At 38.3% G+C, this 21,259-nt stretch overlaps 1 protein-coding gene and 1 long non-coding RNA gene across 3 annotated transcripts in view; one reads left to right on the top strand and one right to left on the bottom strand.

Annotated features, from left to right (window-relative positions):
* Positions 1 to 21,259, bottom strand: part of LOC145547411 (uncharacterized) — a 119,605-nt gene that overhangs the window by 31,716 nt on the left and 66,630 nt on the right. The window lies entirely within an intron of this gene.
* The window catches only part of LOC145547315 (all-trans-retinol dehydrogenase [NAD(+)] ADH4-like), a 43,647-nt gene continuing 37,777 nt past the window's right edge, over positions 15,390 to 21,259 (top strand). Inside the window, exons 1-4 of one of the 2 annotated variants that reach the window (XM_081596605.1) lie at positions 15,390 to 15,518; positions 15,958 to 16,053; positions 19,531 to 19,632; positions 20,581 to 20,722. In XM_081596605.1, the coding sequence (XP_081452731.1) occupies positions 16,036 to 16,053; positions 19,531 to 19,632; positions 20,581 to 20,722 (262 nt within the window). In that variant the 5' untranslated portion in view covers positions 15,390 to 15,518; positions 15,958 to 16,035. Of the gene's footprint in view, positions 15,519 to 15,768; positions 16,054 to 19,530; positions 19,633 to 20,580; positions 20,723 to 21,259 lie in introns of both variants that reach the window. The other variant, XM_081596616.1, reaches the window with a different exon arrangement.

Below are 21,259 nucleotides of genomic sequence, written 5' to 3'. Positions count from 1 at the left end.
ATATGCCTAGGGAGTGGGATTGCTGGGTCATATGGTAGTTTTATTCCTAGTTTTGTAAGGAATCTCAATACTGTCTTTCATAGTGGCTATACTAATTTACATTCCCACCAAAAGTGTAAGAGCGTTCCCTTTTCTCTGCACCCTCTCCAGTATTTACTGTTTGCAGACTTTGATAATGGCCATTCTGACCAGTGTGAGGTGATATCTCACTGTAGTTTTGATTTGCATTTCCCTAATAATGAGCAATGTTGAGCATCTTTTCATGTGTTTGTTAGCCATCTGCATGTCTTCTTTGGAGAAATGTCTGTTTATATCTTTTCTCCACTTTTTGATTGGGTTGTTTGTTTTTCTGGTATTGAGTTGTAGGAGCTGCTTGTATATTTTGGAAATTAATCCTTTGTCAGTAATTCCATTTGCTATTATCTTCTCCCATTCTGAGGGTTGTCTTTTCCCTTGCTTATAGTTCCCTTTGCTGTGCAAAAGCTTTTAAGTTTAATCAGGTCCCACTTGTTTACTTTTGTTTTTATTTCCATTACTCTAGGAGGTGGGTCACAGAGGATCTTGCTATGATTTATGTCATCGAGTGTTCTGCCTATGTTTTCCTCTAAGAGTTTTATAATTTCTGGTCTTACATGTAGGTCTTTAATCCCTCTTGAGTTTATCTTTGTGTTTGGTGTTAGGAAGTGTTCTAATTTCATTCTTTTACATGTAGCTGTCCAGTTTTCCCAGCACCATTTATTGAAGAGGCTGTCTTTGCCCCATTGTATATTCTTGCCTCCCTTGTCAGAAATAAGGTACCCATAGATACATGGGTTTATTTCTGGGCTTTCTATCTTGTTCCATTGGCCTGTATTTCTGTTTTTGTGCCAGTAACATACTGTCTTGATGACTGTAGCTTTGTAGTATAATTGAAGTCAGGAAGGTTGATTCCTCCAGCTCCATTCTTCCTTCTCAAGACTGCTTTGGCTATTCAGGGTCTTTGTATTTCCATATAAATTGTGAAATTTTTTGTTCTAGTTCTGTAAAAATGCCATTGGTAATTTGATAGGGATCACATTGAATCTGTAGACTGTGTTTGGTAGTATAGCCATTTTCACAATATTGATTCTTCCTACCCAGGAACATGGAATATCTCTCCATCTGTTTATGTCATCCTTGATTTCTTTCATTAGTGTCCTATACTTTTCTGGGTACAGTTCTTTTGTCTCCTTAGGTAAGTTTATTCCTAGATATTTAATTTTTTTTTGTTGCAATGGTGAATGGGATTTATTCCTTTCTTTCTCTTTCTGATTTTTCATTGTTAGTATATGGAAATGCAAGTGATTTCTGTGTATTAATTTTGTATCCTGCAACTTTGCTAAATTCACTGATTAGCTCTAGTAACTTTCTGATACTATCTTTAGGGTTTTCTATGTACAGTATCATGTCATCTGCAAACAGTGAGAGCTTTACTTCTTTTCCGATCTGGATTCCTTTTATTTCTTTTTCTTCTCTGATTGCTGTAGCTAGGACTTCCAGAACTATGTTGAATAATAGTGGTGAAAGTGGACACCTTTGTCTTGTTCCTGATCTTAGGGGGAATGCTTTCAGTTTTTCACCTTTGAGAATACTGTTTGCCATAGGCTATCATATATGGCCTTTACTATGTTGAGGTAGGTTCCTTCTATGCCCATTTTTTGAAGAGGTTTAATCATAAATGGGTACTGAATTTTGTCAAAGGCTTTTTCTGCATCTATTGAGAGTATCATATGGTTTTTATCTTTCAATTTGTTAGTATGATGTGTCACATTGATTGATTTGTGTGTATTGAAAAACTCTTGCATCCTTGGAATAAACCCAACTTGATCATGGTGTATGAGCTTTTTGATGTGTTGCTGAATTCTGTTTGCTAAAATTTTGTTGAGAAGTTTTGCATCTATGTTCATCAGTGATATTGGCCTGTAGTTTTCTTTTTGTGTGTTGTCTTTGTCTAGTTTTGATATCAGGGTGATGGTGGCCTCGTAGAATGAGTTTGGAAGTGTTTCTTCCTCTGCAGTTTTTTGAAAGAGTTTTAGAAGGATAGGCATTAGCTCTTCTGTAAATGATAGAATTCTCCTGTGAAGCCATCTGTTCCTGGGCTTTTGTTTTCTAGGAAATTTTGATCACAGCTTCAATTTCAGTGCTTGTAATTGGATTGTTCATAATTTCTATTTCTTCCTGGTTCAGTCTTGGAAGATTGAACTTTTCTAAGAATCTGTCCATTTCTTCTAGGTTATCTATTTTATTGCCATATAGTTGTTCATAATAGTTTCTTATAATCCTTTGTATTTCTCCATTGTCTACTGTGACTGCTCTTTTTTCGTTTCTAATTTTGTTGATTTTATTCTTTTTGCTTGATGAGTCTGGCTAAAGATTTGTCAATTTTGTTTATCTTCTCAAAGAACCAGCTTTTAGTTTTATTAATCTTTACTATTGTCTCTTTCATTTCTTTTTCACTTATTTCTGCTCAGATCTTCATGATTTCTTTCCTTCTACTAATTTTGGGGTTTTTCTGTTCTTCTTTTTCCAGTTGTTTTAGGTGTAAAGTTAGGTTGTCTATTCGATGGTTTTCTTACTGCTTGAGGTAGGATTGTATTGCTACTGCTTTTGCTGCATCCCATAGGATTTGAGTTGTGATGTTTTGTCATTTGTTTCTAGAAATTTTTTGATTTCTCTTTTGATTTCTTCTGTAACCTGTTGGTTATTTAGAAACGTGTTGTTTAATCTCCATGTATCTGTGTTTCTTAGTTTTCTTCTTGTAATTGATATTTAGTCTCATAGCATTGTGGTCAGAGGAGATGCTTGATTTGATTTCAATTTTCTTAAATTTACTGAGGTTTGATTTGTGCTCCAATATGTGGTCTATCCTGGAGAATGTTCCATGTACACTTGAGAAGAAGGTGTATTCTTCTGCATTTGGATGGAATGTCCTGAAGATATCAATGAGATCCATCTCATCCAATGTATCATTTAAGACTTGTGTTTCCTTATTAATTTTCTGTTTTGATGATCTGTCCATTGGTGTGAGTGAGGTGTTAAAATCTCCTACTACTATTGTGTTACTGTCAACTTCTCCTTTTATGTCTGTTAGTATTTGTCTTTATGTATTGAGGTGCTCCTATGTTGGGTGCATAGATATTTACAATTGTTATGTCTTCCTCTTGTATTGATCCCTTGATCACTATGTAGTATCCTTCCTTATCTCTTGTAATCTTCTTCATTTTAAGGTCTATTTTTTCTGAAATAAGGATTGCTACTCCAGCTTTCTTTTGCTTCCCATTTGCATGGAATGTATTTTTTCATCCTCTCACTTTCAGTCTATAAGTATCTTTAGGTCTGAAGTGGGTTTCTTGTAGACAGCATATATATGGGTCTTGTTTTTGTATCCATTCAGCCAGTCTGTGTCTTTTGGTTGGGGCATTTAATCCATTTACATTTAAAGTAATTATTGATATATATGTTGCTATTGTCATTTTCTTAATTGTTTGGGGTTGATTTTGTAGATCTTTTTTCTTCTCTTGTATTTCTTGACTATATATGTCCCTTTAACATTTGTTGTAAAGCTGGTTTTCTGGTACTGAATTCTTTTAACTTTTGCTTGTCTGAAAGGCTTTTGATTTCTCCATCAGTTTTGAATGAGATCCTTGCCAGGTACAGTAATCTTGGTTGTAGATTTTTCCCTTTCAGTACTTTAAGTATATCCTGCCATTCCTTTCTGGCCTGTAGAGTTTCTGCTGAAAGATCAGCTGTTAAGTGTATGGGATTTCCCTTCTGTGTTACTTGTTGCTTCTCCCTGGCTGCGTTTAATATTCTTTCATTGTGCTTAGTCTTTGTTAGTTTGATTACTGTGTCTTGGCATGTTTCTCCTTGGATTTATCCTGTATGGGACTCTTGGACTTGATTGACTATTTCCTTTTCCATTTGGGGGAAATTTTCAACTATAACCTCTTCAAAAATTTTCTCGTACCCTTTCTTTTCCTCTTCTTCTGGGACACCTGTAATTCGAATGTTGGTGTGCTTTACATTGTCCCAGAGGTCTCTGAGACTATCCTCCATTCTTTTCATTCTTTTTACTTTATTCTGCTCTTCAGAAGTTATTTCCACCATTTTATCTTCCAGCTCACTGATTTGTTCTTCTGCTTCAGATATTCTGCTATTGATGACTTCTAGAGTATTTTTAATTTCAGTAATTGTGTTGTTTGTCTCTGTATGTTTATCCTTTAATTCTTCTAGGTCTTTGTTAACTGATTCTTGCATTTTCTCCATTTTATTTTCAAGGTTTTTGATCATCTTTACTATCATTATTCTGAATTCTTTTTCAGGTAGTTTGCCTATTTCCTCTTCATTTACTTGGACTTCTGTGTTTCTAGTTTATTCCCTCATTTGTGTAGTATTTCTCTGCCTTTTCATTATTTTTTTTTAACTTATTGTGTTTGAGGTCTCCTTTTCCTAGGCTTCAAGGAAAATTGAATTCTTTCCTTCATGAAGGCTGAATTCTTTCTTCCTTTTGGTTTCTGCCCTCCTAAGGTTGGTCCAGTGGTTTGTGTAAGCTTCATATAGGGTGAGATTTGTGCTGAGTTTGTTTGTTTGTTTGTTTTGCCTCTGATGGGCAAGGCTGAGTGAGGTGGTAATCCTGTCTACTGATGATTTGGTTTGTATTTTTGTTTTGTTTATTGTGCAGATGAGACTTCCTGCACAGGGTGCTACTGGTGGTTGGGTGACATTGGGTCTTGTATTCAAGAGGTTTCCTTTGTGTGAATTCTCACTATTTGATACACCCTAGAGTTAGTTCTCTGGTAGTCTAGGGTCTTTGAGTCAGTGCTCCCACTCCAAAGACTCAGGGCTTGATCTCTGGTCAGGAACAAAGATTCCACAAGTGGTTTGTTATGGAATTAAGTGAGATTAAACCAAATATCCAAAAATGAGAAACCAAAGATGAACCCCAGACAAACGGCAGTTACAAAATAATGAAATAATAATGAAAATAATGGAATATACACATATACATATACACTCATGAGCAAAGTAAAAAGAGTCCAACAAAAATACAGTAGACTGACCTGGTGAACAAAGGAAATCAAAAATTATATTCACCAGTTAAGAACAAAACTAACTAAAGTACAAACTGGAAAACAAAACTAAAGCAAGGTGCCAAGGGGGAATAAAGCAATGAAAACAAAACTAACAAATATGTTGAGAAGAAAGAAAAGAAAGAAAGAATAGATAAGCAAAGTTAAACAGAGGTAGATGAATATTAACTACAAGATTAACTGCAAGGGGAAAAGAACAGTAGGAAAGGCAAACAAAGGAATAAATGTAGAAAAAATATAGCAGATTTAAAAGAATTAAAAATTACAATTATAAAAAAGAAAAAATGGAAGAAAAAAGGAAAACTTCACAGAATTGCAACAGCCCAATGTAGAGGTAGAGGTTTATAACATCAAAAAAAGTGTGAGTGAATATACACACATATATATATACAACCATAAGCAGAATCAAAACAGTCCAACAAAAATAAAATACAATAGATTGACCCAGAAGGAAACCAAAAATTATATCTACCAGAACAAAACTAACTAAAGCACAAACTAGAAAACAAAACTAAAGCAAGGTGCCAATTGGGGAATAAAGCAATGAAAAGAAAACTAACAAATGCATTGAGAGGAAAGGAGGGAAAGAAAAGAAAGAATAGATATGAAAGTTAAATAGAGGTAGATAAAGAATATTTATATACATTAAAGATTAACTGCAAGGGAAAAGGAGAAGGCAATGGCACCCCACTCCAGTCCTCTTGCCTGGAAAATCCCATGGATGGAGGAGCCTGGTAGGCTACAGTCCATGGGGTCGCTAAGAGTCGGACACGACTGAGCGACTTCACTTTCACTTTTCCCTTTCATGCACTGGAGAAGGAAATGGCAACCCACTCCAGTATTCTTGCCTGGAGAATCCCAGGGATGGCAGAGCCTGGTGGGCTGCCGTCTATGGGGTCGCACAGAGTCGGACACGACTGAAGCGACTTAGCAGCAGCAGCAGCAAGGGAAAAGAACAGTAGGGAAAGCAAACAAAGGAATAAGTGTAGGAAAAATAATAATATATTTTTTAAAAATTAAAATTAAAAAAAGAGAGAGAGAGAGAAAAAAAGGAAAACTCCACAGAACTGCAAAAGCTCAACACAGAGGCAGAGGTTTATAACAACAATAAAAAATGTGACTGAGGAAAAAAAAAGCTCAAAAGCTTAATTGGATTCCATAGAGCCAATAAAATCAACAACTACAACAGGAGAGGAAAAAAAGGAAAGAAAAAAGAAAAAAAATCCAAAAGAATCTGCAGAACAATTCAAAACATAAGAATAACACGTGTTTTTCTTGAGTCACTGCTGTCAGAGTCCTTTCCTTCGCTGGGAGTCACAGTCCACTTTACCTCCCTAGAAGGCCCTCCAACACTGTGCTGATCTCTGGACCTGCTGTAGGGCAGCTCAGATTCTAATCTGTCCCTACTCCTGTGTATTCTTGTCTACAATGTCCACAGGTATCAGAACTAGTGCGTTTTCTTTGTGGGAGCTCTCAATGACCTTTTATATGTTCCATAGACACAGAGTCTGCCTAGTTGATCATATGGATTTAATCTTCAGCTTGTACAGCTGGTGGGAAGGTTTTGGGTCTTCTTCCTTAGCCACACTGCCCCTGGTTTTCAATTGTGGTTTATTTCCACCTCTGCATGTGGGTCATCCACTGGGGTTTGCTCCTGAGGCTGCCCTGGAGGACTTGGGTTTGCCCCTGTGAGGGCCAGGCATGGAGGTGGTGCAGCTGCTTGGGTCGCAGGGGTTCTGGCAGCACCAGGTACTCAGGGAAGGTGACAGCTAGGGCAACAGCTAGAAGGGTATGGCAACAAGTATTGGCCAATATGCTCCAGCATTCTTACCTGGAGATACCCTCTCCCTGATAGAGATGCCTGCCAGGCCACAGTCTACAGGGCTGCAAAGAGTCCAACACGACCGGAGTGACCCTGAGCACATAGATGCAAGTCTTTTTTGCCTGTGGCAGCTCTGCCCCAGTGAGAGTTGAGAGTGAAAGTGGCACAGCTGCTTGACTTGCAGGGACCCTGGCAGTGCCAAGTGTGCAGGAACAGACTGCCTCCACCACAGGAGTTATGGCCCTATCACAGCCTTTTTTCAAGCCTCTTGTAGCAGGTGATCAGAAGGCCTCTTTGGCCAGTCTTTCTCCATAGCTCTGCCCACTTAGGCACTTAGAGGGCTTCCTTGCCTGAGGTCCTTCTCTGTTGTTTGGCACTTCAGGCACATAGAGGGGCCCTCCAGGCTGGGGTCCTACTTTGTAGATCAGCACATCAGGCACTTAAAGGGGCACCCTGAGTGGGATCCTGCTCTGTAGTTCAGTGCATCAGGTGTTTGATTGGCCAGCCTCTCTATTGTTCAGCTGCCAATGCTGGCGTGTGAGGAGAGAGAGGCTATGGTAATGGCTCCACCCCCTGAGTGTGACTCAGCAGTATTGCCTTGCTTCCATGCTTGCCTAGCTTTCCTCCACCAGCATTTCCCACCACAATCTCCTCCCTCACATCCCCTCAATCTGTCTTTCTGCAGTCAACAGCAGCCCTCACTCTGGGATTGCTCCACAATCCCTAAACTCCAGCTCCCAGCCAGGGAACCAGCGTTCCTGTCTGGGGTGTGTATGGCTGCGGCAAGGACTGTCCGATTCTCATTCCATTTAGGCTGCCACAGGTCAGCCGTTTCACTCTCAGCCTTAAATGTTTCTCCTCTGACTCAGACAATTGCCCCAATGTGGGGATTGGACCCCTGCTTCAGTTCCCCCACTGGCTGAGGGCAAGTCCAGTCCTACTAACACTCCTGTTTTTCCCCCTAGTTCCTTCATCCTACTGAGTTTTGCATGGTTCTATATATTCTTTTCCACTGGTCACCTACTCCTGTCCACTCTCAGCTGGTGTTCTGCATGCACTTGTGTGTCTGAAGGTGTATTCCTGATGTATCCATGGAGAGAGATGTACTCCACGTCCACCTACTCCTCTGCTGTCTTGTTCTCCCTCCCCTTTTTTAAAATTAAGATTTTTAGTTGGCATTTCAGTATCAAACTCTCAAAAATTAATAGAATGAATAGACAGGAAAGTAGAAGGATAGTGTATACCTGAAAAGCACCATGAACCAACACAATATAATTTAAGATTTATACAATTTTCACACAACAGCAGGGTACACATTCTATCCAAATTCCCATAGACTATAAACCAAGAGACACTGGAACATATCCAAGGACATAAAAACAAGGTGCAAAATTCTCATGATTAGTCTTGTCAGATTGTTTTTCTTTGCTTCTGCTTTTTCTCACTTCTGATTAAACTTATCCTTTGGCTAAAGTTTTTCCACAGACAACAAGCAGGCAGAGGACATGAGGAAGAAGGAGCATAGGGTTCTGCTCCATTTCAGTACCACACAGCACTCTGTACCTCAAAAAGTTCATCTATTATCTGTTAAACCATTGAACAATTTCAAATTAGTTGATCATTATTAAATATTGTATATGTGTAAGGCACTGCAGGGACACAAGATGAGTAAGTCTTTGTACTAATGAGGAATGTCAAGGAAAGAACTCAGTGTTTCAGATTATAAGGCAGCATAAGATAGATGATGTAAAAAACATACCAGTTACTCTGGATGTTCAAAAGAAGGGAAAGAATGGAAGGATCAGAAGAGGCTTCATTTGGAAGATGATTTCTGAGATAAGCCTTGAAGGAAAAGTAGTAATTTCACCTACAGAAGTGGAGGTACAGGAAACAAAATTAACAAAGGCAGGTAAAAGGACAGTATAAGAGATAGTCAGGTGACAGCTGAATTTTTCAGCTTTGTTGAAAACTAATACACTAGCAACCAAAGTGTAGCTCCATACATATTAGTAGATTAAAAATCCTTGAGTTCCAGGATAGCAAATTCATATCTAATTTGATAGATCCATTATGCAACCATTTAGATTTTTGAATAGGAAATTAAATTATTTTAATGTCCCTTTGGAAATCTATTCTGAAGAAGGAAGAGACCAGGAGGTCAATGAAGAAGTTGTGAAAGAAATACCACTTAAGAAACAGTGAGGAATACTATTTCACACCTGCTAGGATGGCTACAATGAAAGAAAAAAATAGCAAGTGTTGATCAAGAGTAGAGAAACTGGAAGCCTCATACATTGCTAGTGGAAAAGTTAAATGGTGCAACCATGACGAAAACTTTGGCAGTTGCTCAAAAGTTACACACAGAGTTAACTTAGCAATTTCATTCCTAGCTATATACTCAAAAGAATTGAAAAGATATGTTGTCTACATGCAAAAACTTGAACATGAATATTTTAGCAGACTATTTATTCATAACAGCCAATAAGTGAAAAAATATATTCATCAACTGAAAAAATATAAATAAATAGTGGTATATCCATACAATATAATATTACTTGGCAATAAAAAGGAAGGACATACTGATGCATGTTACAATATGAATGAAACTTGAAAACACTGTGATAAGTGAAAATGCAAAAGGCCATATACTGTAAGGTTACATTTAAGTGAAGTTTCCAGGACAGACAAATCCACAAAGACAGAAAGTGGATTAGTGGTTGCCATAACGATAGGCAAAGGGATAAATAAACTACTAAGTGTGGGGTTTCTTTTCGGGGTGATGAAAATATTCTGGAATTAGTATTCATGATTGCTGCATAATATTGTAAATATATTTAACAATCACTAAACTGTATATTTAAAAATGGTCAAAATGGTGAGTTTTATGCTAAATGAATTTATCTTATTTTTTGAAAAACAAAGAAGAAATACTGAAGAAATAAAATACAATGGTAGTCATGTGACTAGAAGGACAAATGAGGGAAATGTTAAGAAATTACAGTCTACTTTTTTTTTTTTAATGTTTAGGCTTTCTTTATTAAAAGTCAGAAGTTGATATTAAGCACATCAAATAATTTTTGAAATTAATATGTTCACAGGACAGCTGTCATGAAGCACAACATGAATTTCATAATTTGAACTCTACTGAGATATAGAAGCATAATTTTATTTTTTTAAAGACATTTTCAACTACACATATACTCACTTATCAGTTGAATAATGGAAGGCAAGCTTATATCCCATCTGTCACGCACATTCTGTCACAGTGTATGATATTGGTGATTTCTGAAAAAATTAGTTGTTGGATTGGAAGCAAATTTTTTCTTAATTAATTTTTATTGGAGTATAGTTGTTTCACAATGTTAGTTTCTGCTGTACAGCAAAGTGAATCAGATATATGTAGATATATAGATACACACACACACACACACATATACACTCTTTTTTGGATGTTCTTTCCATTTAGGTCACCACAGAGCATTGAGTAGAGCTCCCTGTGTTATAACGTAGGTTCTCATTAGTTATCCATTTGAGTGCAGAGTTCCAAAGAATAGCAAGGAGAGATAAGAAAGCCTTCCTAGTGATCAATGCAAAGAAATAGAGGAAAACAATAGAATGGGAAAGTCTAGAGATCTCTTCAAGAAAATTAGAGATACCAATGGAACATTTCATGCAAAGATGGGCTCAGTAAAGGACAGAAATGGTATGGACCTAACAGAAGCAGAAGATATTAAGAAGAGGTGGCAAGAATACACAGAAGAACTATACAAAAAAGATCTACACGACCCAGATAATCACAGTGGTGTGATCACTCACCTAGAGCCAGACATCCTGGAATGTGAAGTCAAGTGGGCCTTAGGAAGCATCACTACGAACAAAGCTAGCGGAGGTGATGAAATTCCACTTGAGCTACTTCAAATCCTAAAAGATGATGCTGTGAAAGTGCTGCACTCAAAATGACACCAAATTTGGAAAACTCAGCAGTGGCCACAGGACAGGAAAAGGTCAGTTTTCATTCCAATCTCAAAGAAAGGCAATGCCAAAGAATGCTCAAACTACTGCACAAGTGCACTCATCTCACACACTAGTCCCTGGTGGCTCAGAGGTTAAAGCGTCTGCCTCCAATGCAGGAGACCTGGGTTCGATCCCTGGGTCGGGAAGATCCCCTGGAGAAGGAAATGGCAAGCCACTCCAGTATTCTTGCCTGGAGAATCCCATGGACGGAGGAGCCTGGTAGGCTACAGTCCATGGGGTTGCAAAGAGTTGGACACAACTGAGCATTTTCACTTTCACTTTTCACACACTAGTAAAGTAATGCTCAAAATTCTCCAAGTCAGGCTTGAGCAATATGTGAACCATGAAGTTCCAGATGTTCAAGCTGGATTTAGAAAAGGCAGAGGAACCAGAGATCAAATTGCCAACATTCTCTGGATCATCGAAAAAGCAAGAGAGTTTCAGAAAAACATCTATTTCTGCTTTATTGACTATGCCAAAGCCTTTGTGTGGATCACAATAAACTGTGGAAAATTCTGAAAGAGATGGGAATACCTGACCACCTGACCTGCCTCTTGAGAAACCTGTATGCAGATCAGGAAGCAACAGTGAGAACTGGACATGGAACAACAGACTGGTTCCAAATAGGAAAAGGAGTACGTCAAGGCTGTATATTGTCATCCTGCTTATTTAACTTATATGCAGAGTACATCATGAGAAACACTGGGCTGGATGAAGCACAAGCTGGAATGAAGATTGCTGGGAGAAATATCAATAACCTCAGATATGCAGATGACACCACCTTTATGGCGGAAAGTGAAGAGGAACTAAAGAGCCTCTTGATGAAAGTAAAAGAGGAGAGTGAAAAAGTTGGCTTAAAGCCTAACATTCATAAAACTAAGATCATGGCATCTGGCCCCATCACTTCATGGCAAATAGATGGAGAAACAGTGGAAACAGTAGCTGACTTTATTTTGGGGGGCTCCAAAATCACTGCAGATGGTGACTGCAGCCAGGAAATTAAAAGACACTTACTCCTTGGAAGGAAAGTTATGACAAACCTAGACAGCATATTAAAAAACAGAGACATTACATAGCCAGCAAAGGTCCATCTAGTCAAGGCTATGGTTTTCCCAGGAGTCATATATGGATGTGGGAGTTGGACTATAAAGAAAGCTGAGGGCTGAAGAATTGATGCTTTTGAAGTATGGTGTTGGAGAAGACTCTTGAGAGTCCCTTGGACTGCAAGGAGTTCCAACGAGTCCATCCTAAAGGAGATCAGTCCTGAGTGTTCATTGGAAGGACAGATGCTGAAGTGGAAACTCCGATACTTTGGCCACCTGATGCGAAGAGCTGACTCATTTGAAAAGACCCTGATGCTGGGAAAGATTGAGGGCAGGAGGAGAAGGGAACGACAGAGGATGAGATGGTTGAATGGCATCCCCGACTCAACGGACATGAGTTTGGGTAAACTCCGGGAGTTGGTGATGGACAGGGAGACCTGGCGTGCTGCAGTCCATGGGGTCACAAAGAGTTGGACATGACTGAGCAACTGAACTGAACTGATCTCAGAGATTTTAACTTGTAAAAAAAAGCTAAAATCAAAGAAGCATAATTAGATATAGGAAATAGAGGAAACATGCAGTAAAAAGCAAGAGCTAGTTTGTGCAGAAACACAACAAATTCAGTTTGAACCATCATGGATCCCAAATACGTTGTTTGGGTATTTATACTGAGATTAATGAATTACTATTAAAATTATATACTAATTCAATGGGTGATAGAGTATACTTTTAAACATATGTAACATTGGAACTTTTGAGAACAACTACAAGTCTGAAAATCAACTGTTAGAAAAGGTAAAGCCATCCTCATGGAAAGAATCTACAATATTAATTTTAGCATTGGAAGACACATTCACATTCAAAATCCCAGGGTTCTACCATTTCGAAATCTCTTATCTGTTTCCACTTAAAATACTTCTTAGCAGGTTCTTTATGAAAGAATATAAAAGAGAGTCCCCTTCTTCAAAGAAGCTCATCAAAGTGCAACACAAAAAGAAAGGCAGAAAGAAGGTAAATACCTAACATCAGAAAATATGTTAAAGCATATTGGGTTTCCAAGGTAAATACTCAATTTGCCCAGCATTTATTAAATACCTAGTATCTTTCAGGACTCTAGAGTACTCTCTGAGGGGTGTAAAATGTAAGTAAATACAATCATTATAGTTAGGGACACTGGAGGCTGGAGACAGAGTGGTTTTGCTTCATGTAGCTATCTATGTCGGAGAAGGCAATGGCACTCCACTCCAGTACTCTTGCCTGGAGAATCCCATGGACAGAGGAGCCTGGTAGGCTGCAGTCCATGGGGTCGTGAAGAGTCGGACACGACTGAGTGACTTCACTTTCACTTTTCACTTTCATGCACTGGAGAAGGAAATGGCAACCCACTCCAGTGTTCCTGCCTGGAGAATCCCAGGGACGGGGGAGCCTGGTGGGCTGCCGTCTATGGGGTCGCACAGAGTCGGACACGACTGAAGCAACTTAGCAGCAGCAGCTATCTATGTGTGAGTGGTGAGTGGATGGAAACACAATGAATGCAGTAGGGATTCAAAGAGGAAAAAGATCATCCTGAATAGAAGAGCTAGAAATGGCAAGATGGTATCAGAAAATGAACCTTAAGAATATGATCTTAGGGTCCTGAATAAGTTCAGGGCTTCCCTGGTGGTCCAGAGGTTAAGAATCCACCTACCAATCCAGGGGACACTGGTTCAATGATCCCTAGTCTGGAAAGGGATCATGCCCCACTTGCCCCACATGCCACAGGGCAGGTAAGGGCGTGTGCCACAACTACTGAGCCCAGGGGCCCTAGAGCACATGCTTCACAAGAGAAGTCACCACAATGAAAAGCACACACACTGCAACTAAAGAGTAGCTCCCCAACTCCAACGCAACTAGAGAAAGCTGGCACACAGCAAGGAAGACCCAGTACAAGCAAAAATACATAAATCTTAAAAAAAAAAAAAAAAAAGAATATGTTAGTTTAGAGGCAGAATTGGCAGTAGTAGGTGTTCTAATCAGGGGAACCAGTTTAAATAAAATCATGGAGGCAGGAAGGCAGGCACACAGTGCATCGGAGGAAACCTGGAAGATAAGTTTTGAAACACAGACTGGGTTGTAGATACATGGTCTTGAATGCCAGAGTGAGAATTCAGTAGGGATTAGAGAGTTCTTGATGGTTTTATACCAAGAGAATGATATAATAAAAATTGTTGAGAATACTCATCTAACAACATTTTGAAACACAGACTGGCAGAGGGAGCTCTGCATAGGAAAATCAGTTTTTAAAAAAAGGCTATTGTGATGACATAAGCAATAAGTAAGATTACTCTTATCTATCTTATCTACAGTGTAATAATAAAAACAGAAAGAAGGAAATGAAAGGCACAATACACAAAGCATGTAAACAATGCAGAAAGCAAGGTCAAGCGGGGTTTCAAAACAATAAAAAAAGAATGGAGACGCTAGTGTCAAAACAGGCAAGCTAGAGAAAGGAGGCTGGAGTCAAGAAAGAAGATGAAATTATTCTGTGAACACTATTAAAATAGAAACATCTAAAAAAACAGAAACATCCAGGAGCAAACAGAAACTCCTGGCAAAAGTTTGGATTAAAGAGAAAGAAGTCATAAAAATAAAATAAGAAACGCTAGAAAAATCAAACACTAGAAAAATTTTTAAAGGTCACTTTTAAAAAAATGAGGCCACAGACAATTTTCCAAAGAATTTTCAATTAAAACATAGAGATGGAAACCAGACAAGTAGAGAAGTGAAATCATGAGTAGTAAGAAATTAGAAACGAAGAGTATAAATTATACTTCTAAAAATTGTAATAGAAAAACTTAGTCAATAATAAAATATTAAAGTTTTAACTAATATAAAGATAGTTCTACTATCTCTCTGGAGAAGATAGTAGGATACTATGGCTTTTTACCAACTGGATCAAAAGTATTTCAATATTTTAACAGTTGGCTTCACCTTAATAGGGTATGTTGGTTGCATAAAAGCCCCGAACTTTCCCTAAGGAAACTCAAGCACAGGCACAACGAAATACATGAAAGGAATTTTTAAGCAATCCTGATTCAGTATAAAACAGAAAATGCATGACAAAAATTGTGGTCAATTCATATAATGGAATACTCTACAGTATTCATATAATGGAATACTCTACAGTAATTAAAATAAAGTATAGCTACAGGCAATGTGGCTAAATCTCACAAAAATAGTTGAGAGGGAAAAAAGCCAGGAAAGAACATATGCCCTATGACTCTATCCGTATAACTTCTAATCTGTAAAACTAAACTATATTGTATGAAAAAGAAAGTAAAAGTGAAGTCGCTCAGTCGCGTTCTACTCTTTGTGACCCCATGGACTGTAGCCTACCAGGCTCTTCCGTCCATGGAATTTTCCAGGCAAGAGTACTGGAGTGGATTGCCATTTCCTTCTCCAGGGGATTTTCCTGACCCAGGGATCAAACCCAGTCTCTGGCATTGCAGGCAGATGCTTTACCATCTGAGCCACCAGGGAATCCGCTATATAGTTAGTAAAACTAAACTATATTGTACAGAGAAACATAAATCATAAAAGAAATGCAAGGAAATTATTACTAGGGTTGTGAAAGAGAAGGATGGATATAGGAGAGATTCAGAGGCACTGGAGATGTTTGTTAATTTTATAATTATTTGATAACTTACCTAATAGCTTTAATGACCTTTATAATTATCTGTTGACTTATCCAATAAGTTTAATGACCTTTTCTATGTTATCTTATATTTTGCAATAAATGAAGAAAAAAACAAGTAAACAAATCCCCCAATAACATGTGGAAGAAATGAGGGTTTGCAGCTGAAACAAGATAGCACAAATGATGACATGAAGAGATGGGCGAAGTTTCAGACTACAGCAAACAAAAAGGAGAGAAAATGATTGGAGAACACAAGAGCTGAAATGGTATTTATTCAAAGTCAATTCATTACAGGACATGGAGCACCCTGGATAGAAGTAGAAGAGCTTCTTAAATCAGAGAGAAACTTCCAAGGCAAGTTTCCCAAAGAAAATGAGCACCAAGGGAAAGGTAAGCAAATATACCATTTCTTTGATCAATTCTTTGGGGATTGTGTGTGTGTGTGTGTGTGTGTGTGTGTGTGTGTGCCTCTTTATACATCTGCTAAAAGAAGTTTCCTTGGGTGTTATGGTCCTTTAATGGACCGGAATCTTGGGGTACGGAGTCGACGATAAGAAAGTGAAAGAAGGAAGAAAAGAGGCTGATGTTCCCTGGTTTACACAGTATGTCAATATAACTCTAGACAAAGAGTTAGCACCGTCTACGTAGGCACAGGGCGCCCTCTCGAGGACGTCATGAAAGCCCGGGCAAGTAAGTAGACACAGTGGACACCTGTGCTTCATGGAAGCAGCCTGAAAGAGAGAGAGAGAGATGAAGAAAGACACAGGGCCGATGTTCTGATGGAACAGGGCGTTTATTCAACATATTGTGGGCATATATATACTGTCTTACAAGATAGCTTTTTCAGCAGAAACAGGGATCAAAAAATCTTACAAGTTATCCAGGAGGCCTGAGGTTAGAATCATTCTCAAGAGAGGGGATTGTAAAAGTTACTTTCCATATCAGAAGGGAAGAGAGTTGTAAATGGTTACTTTTCACTGTATGGAAAGGCTACTTTCGATAAGAACGAGATACATAAATTCCTATTATTCCCAAGAGCTGGCTTGCCAGCCCTCTCTCACCTGCATTCAGGGGCTGTTAAGGAACATAGGATTTATGCAAGACCGAAAATGGCACACAGGAAGCTTCCTGTTAAATGCTTCCTTACACTTGGGTATTGCTCTCAGAAAGCAGCAATTTAAAGCTGATCAAAAGCTAAGTCCCAGGGAATTCCCCGGATGTCCAGTGGTTAGGACTCTGCATTTTCACTGCAGGGGGCACAGGTTCGATTCCTGGTCAGGAACTAAGATTCTGCATGCCACATGGCCAGCCAGAAAAAGAAGCTAAGTCCCCATCAAGAGATGTATGAATAAAGAAGATACACACAAACACACACACAAACACACAAAATGAATGTTCAGTTCAGTTCTGTCACTCAGCCGTGTCTGACTCTTTGCAACCCCGTGGAATGCAGCATGCCAGGCTTCCCTGTCCATCACCAACTCCCAGAGCTTACTCAAACTCATGTCCATCGCGTCAGTGATGCCATCCAACCATCTCAACCTCTGTCGTCCCCTTCTGCTCCTACCTTCAATCTTTCCCAGCATCAGGGTCTTTTCCAATGAGTCAGTTCTTCACATCAGGTGGCCAAAGTATTGGAGTTTCAGCTTCAGCATCAGTGTTCCCAATGATTTTAAAACTCAACATTCAGAAAACTAAGATCATGGCATCTGATCCCATCATTTCATGGCAAATAGATGGGGAAACAATGGAAACAGTGAGAGACTTTATTTTCTTGGGCTCCAAAATTACTGCAGATGGTGACTGCAGCCAAGAAATTAAAAGATGCTTGCTCCTTGGAAGGAAAGCTATGACCAATCTAGACAGCATATTAAAAAAACAGAGACCAATTATACCTCAAAAACAAATAGCAAAAGAGGTCGGATTTGTGGTTACCAGAAGCAAGGCGAGGGTGGGGAAGGGGCGGGGGTGGATGGAGAGGAAGAATTGCATGAAGTTAGTCAAAAGGTACAAACTTCCAAACCTCCAGTTATAAGACAAATAAATAGTAAAGATATAATGTACAACTTGGTACATATAATCAACTGCTGTATGTTATACTTAAAAGTTGTTAAGGAAGTAAATCCTAAGAGTTATCACAGGAAAAATTTTTTTCTTTCTTTAATTTTATGTCTATATGAGATGATGGATGTTCACTAATCCCACTGTAGTGATCATTTCATCATATATGTATGTCAGGTCATTATCCTATACACCCCTTGAACTTACACAGGGCTGTATATCAATCATATTTCAACAAATTTGAAGAAAAAAAAATAAAGATGATCAAAAGGAAATGAGTGACCTCCATGCTAGGAATTTACTCTAGAAAATAATTGAATTTGCCAAAATGCTTACTACAAGGGTGTTCAATTAAATACTATTTATAATGGCCCCAAAAAGAGAGATTTCAGTAACTGTGCCATAATCATAAAATTTATATTTGTTAAAATGTTAGAAAAGAATATGGAAAATATTCATTGTGTATTAATAAGTAGAAAAAAAGGAGATTATAAAATATTACAATTTTGTCCCAAGTGAAAAAGCTCAAAGGATCTACCTCAAAGTCATAAAGTAGAAGACAAAATTACAGATGGGTTTTGTTTCTTTTTTTCTTACTTGTATTTCTATATTTCATTTATAATAAGACTAATATTTAAAATATAGTTCAAATTGCATAACAAGTGTCAAAAATACATGTTCATGTGAACAAAGACTAGGAATATCATACCAAAAGTAAACATAATAGCATTAGAATGAAGTATAGGTTTATTTCTTTCTACTTTCCTTCAGTATTACTTATTTAAAATTAAAAATAAAATTTTAAGGGGTTAAAATGATAGATTATAGAATCTTTAATGCTTAATTTCTTTTCATATATTTTTATCCAGATTTTTTCAAAGGGATAAAATCTTTATTTAATGTATGCTGCTGCTGCTAAGTTGCTTCAGTCGTGTCCGACTCTGTGCGACCCCATAGATGGCAGCCCGCCAGGCTCCCCCATCCCTGGGGTTCTCCAGGCAAGAACACTGGAGTGGGTGGCCATTTCCTCCTCCAATGCATGAAAGTGAAAAGGGAAAGTGAAGTCGCTCAGTCGTGTCCGACTCTTTGTGACCCCATGGACTGCAGCCTACCAGGCTCCTCCATCCATGGGATTTTCCAGGCAAGAGTACTGGAGTGGGTTGCCATTGCCTTCTCCATATTTAATGTATATTCCACTGATAAATTTAATAATTATGTAAGCCTCATTTCTTAAACTTTTTTGTGCATATGAATCACATGGGGATCTTGTTCAAAAGGAGGTTTTGATTCAGTGGATTTTGGACAGGGCTTATAGCTCTACCAAATTCCCAGGTGATGTTAATAACTGCTGGTGTCAAGGAGGTTCACATTTTGAGTAGCAAAGTTGTAAAACACATCCACTCTAGCAGTAAGGATTCAGGTAATGCAGAGCTGATAAATCAATCGCTTGATCATAAAATACATATTGGTCATCTACTCTCTCCAAATCCTATAAATTTATCCTCTCTGTTCTAGAGAGGGAAAAAAATCAAACCTTTACATTAAGGTAAACTTTAATAAACCTGTTCTTTTCAAAAATTAAAATTGCAGTGACTATAATGTAGACTTTGACTTCCTATTGTCAATTAAGGTCCCTTGTCTTTACAATAACTATGTATAACATCCAGCCACAAACCCCAAAACTCTCTTTCATGAAATAATGGTATCAACATGTTCTTTCACTTTTTTCCATGATATTTTTTTCTCTCTCTCTCTTCCTTCTGTTCTTTCCCCCTCCCCCTTTCCACCTTTCTCCCTCTTTCTCAGATTATTAAATGCAAAGCAGCTATCGCCTGGGAAGCAAACAAGCCCCTCAGCATTGAAGAGGTTGAGGTAGCTCCCCCCAAGGATCATGAAGTTCGAATCCAGGTGGGTATGGACTTTCCCAGGGCAGGACAAACAAGACACCATATGCTGACTTGGCTTTGGTCAGGTCAAACCTATGTGGTTTGACTGAGAGTTTCAGGAGTTTTCCACGAGGGGGATTACGTTTTTAGGTTCACATCAAAAACAGGTATTTATTCCCAGGAGGGATAAATTATAAGAATCAAACACAGGAATTTACATTAGATTAGAATTAGGTAGGTTTTCTTTCTGTTTTCTGGTTGCCAGTTATTGAAAGCGGTTTTAAAAGGAAGATTGAGAGTTTGGTTCAAAATAAGAAAAGATCTGTGGGTGATCAGAGGAGGGAACAGAAGCGAGAGGGCAGGGAGAAGAGATGGTACTGAGCAGAGAGGGATCATAGGTGACAAGGTGGGTCAATTTCTCTATTTTCCCTGCAGTTGAGCTGGCTTATATTTTTCCTCAGGATCACCACAGTAAGAGTTTTTGCCTGAGAATGAATGAGATATCCTCATGAACAGAATCTTGAAGAATAATGCAGGGATACTTTCTAATTAATTAAGACAATCCTTTATTTGATACAGCTCTTTTAACTATAAAAGTTTATTACTTCAATTGTATTTCATTTAGTTTCAATAAAATCTGAACAAGCCCTGGAAGCCTGTGTTCCCTGCACTCCCTCTAATAGACTTTAAATTATTACCTTTGATTTTTCCTCTCTTAGAGACAGTGACTGCCAATTCTCTTTGTGTGATTTTTCAGGGACAGTGAAAGGAAGAAAACAAAGATGCATTAAGAGGAAAGAATATATCCTAATATATTTTTAACTGTTCCTTTTATTTTTCAAAATGTAGTTCTTTTATTGACCTCAATGAGTGTTGTTAAGTTTCAAGGCGTCATTGGGCCTAAAATTATCCTAACAACCCTAATGATATAATTACAGAAACAGGACTCAAGTCTGTGATTGCTTTGCAGATAATTGCCACCGCCCTGTGCCATTCTGATACCTATATCCTCCATCCTCAATTTGAGGGGGGGTTTTTCCCAGTGATCCTTGGCCATGAGGCTGCAGGAATTGTGGAAAGTGTTGGGCCAGGAGTGACCAATTTCAAACCAGGTATTTTAATTTCTGATTCCAACTAAACGGAAATATCAGGGTATTTCAGGGATAATATCTGCTACAGTCTTGCCTTTGCATGCTATAATCGATCTCTACTTACATAAGGGGACTATCTTTTCCAAAGCAAAACTAAGACACACAATCTATCACAATCTAGCAATGAGGCAGAATATCTGCAGTCAGAACTGTCTAATGAAATCTGGAAAACACAGTCACTTTATTTACACCCAGCACAGAGAAGTTGTCCTATGAAGCAAAGCTACAAAGTGAGTTTACACTGAAGCCTCCATGGGGGCACAGATGACAATTTATAGCAACCTCCTCTAAATAAAACAGAACTATTTTAATATATAAAGAATGAAGACTCTTAGGTAGCTTAAGTGGGAAATATTATGCATATGTCAATGTTAGCTGAAATGTTTTCTTGGGAACTTGTAAGATAAATATATATAAAGCATGCCAACAGCCGAAATTATTTACTTTACATGTTGTAACAGATCCACCAAATACTGTAATATGAGCTATGCACTTGTC

Source organism: Giraffa tippelskirchi, chromosome 1 (genome assembly GCF_054371585.1).
Source record: "Giraffa tippelskirchi isolate mGirTip1 chromosome 1, T2T-mGirTip1v1.2.pri, whole genome shotgun sequence".
NCBI lineage: Eukaryota > Metazoa > Chordata > Mammalia > Artiodactyla > Giraffidae > Giraffa > Giraffa tippelskirchi.
This window is presented reverse-complemented; position numbering and strand designations above follow the sequence as displayed.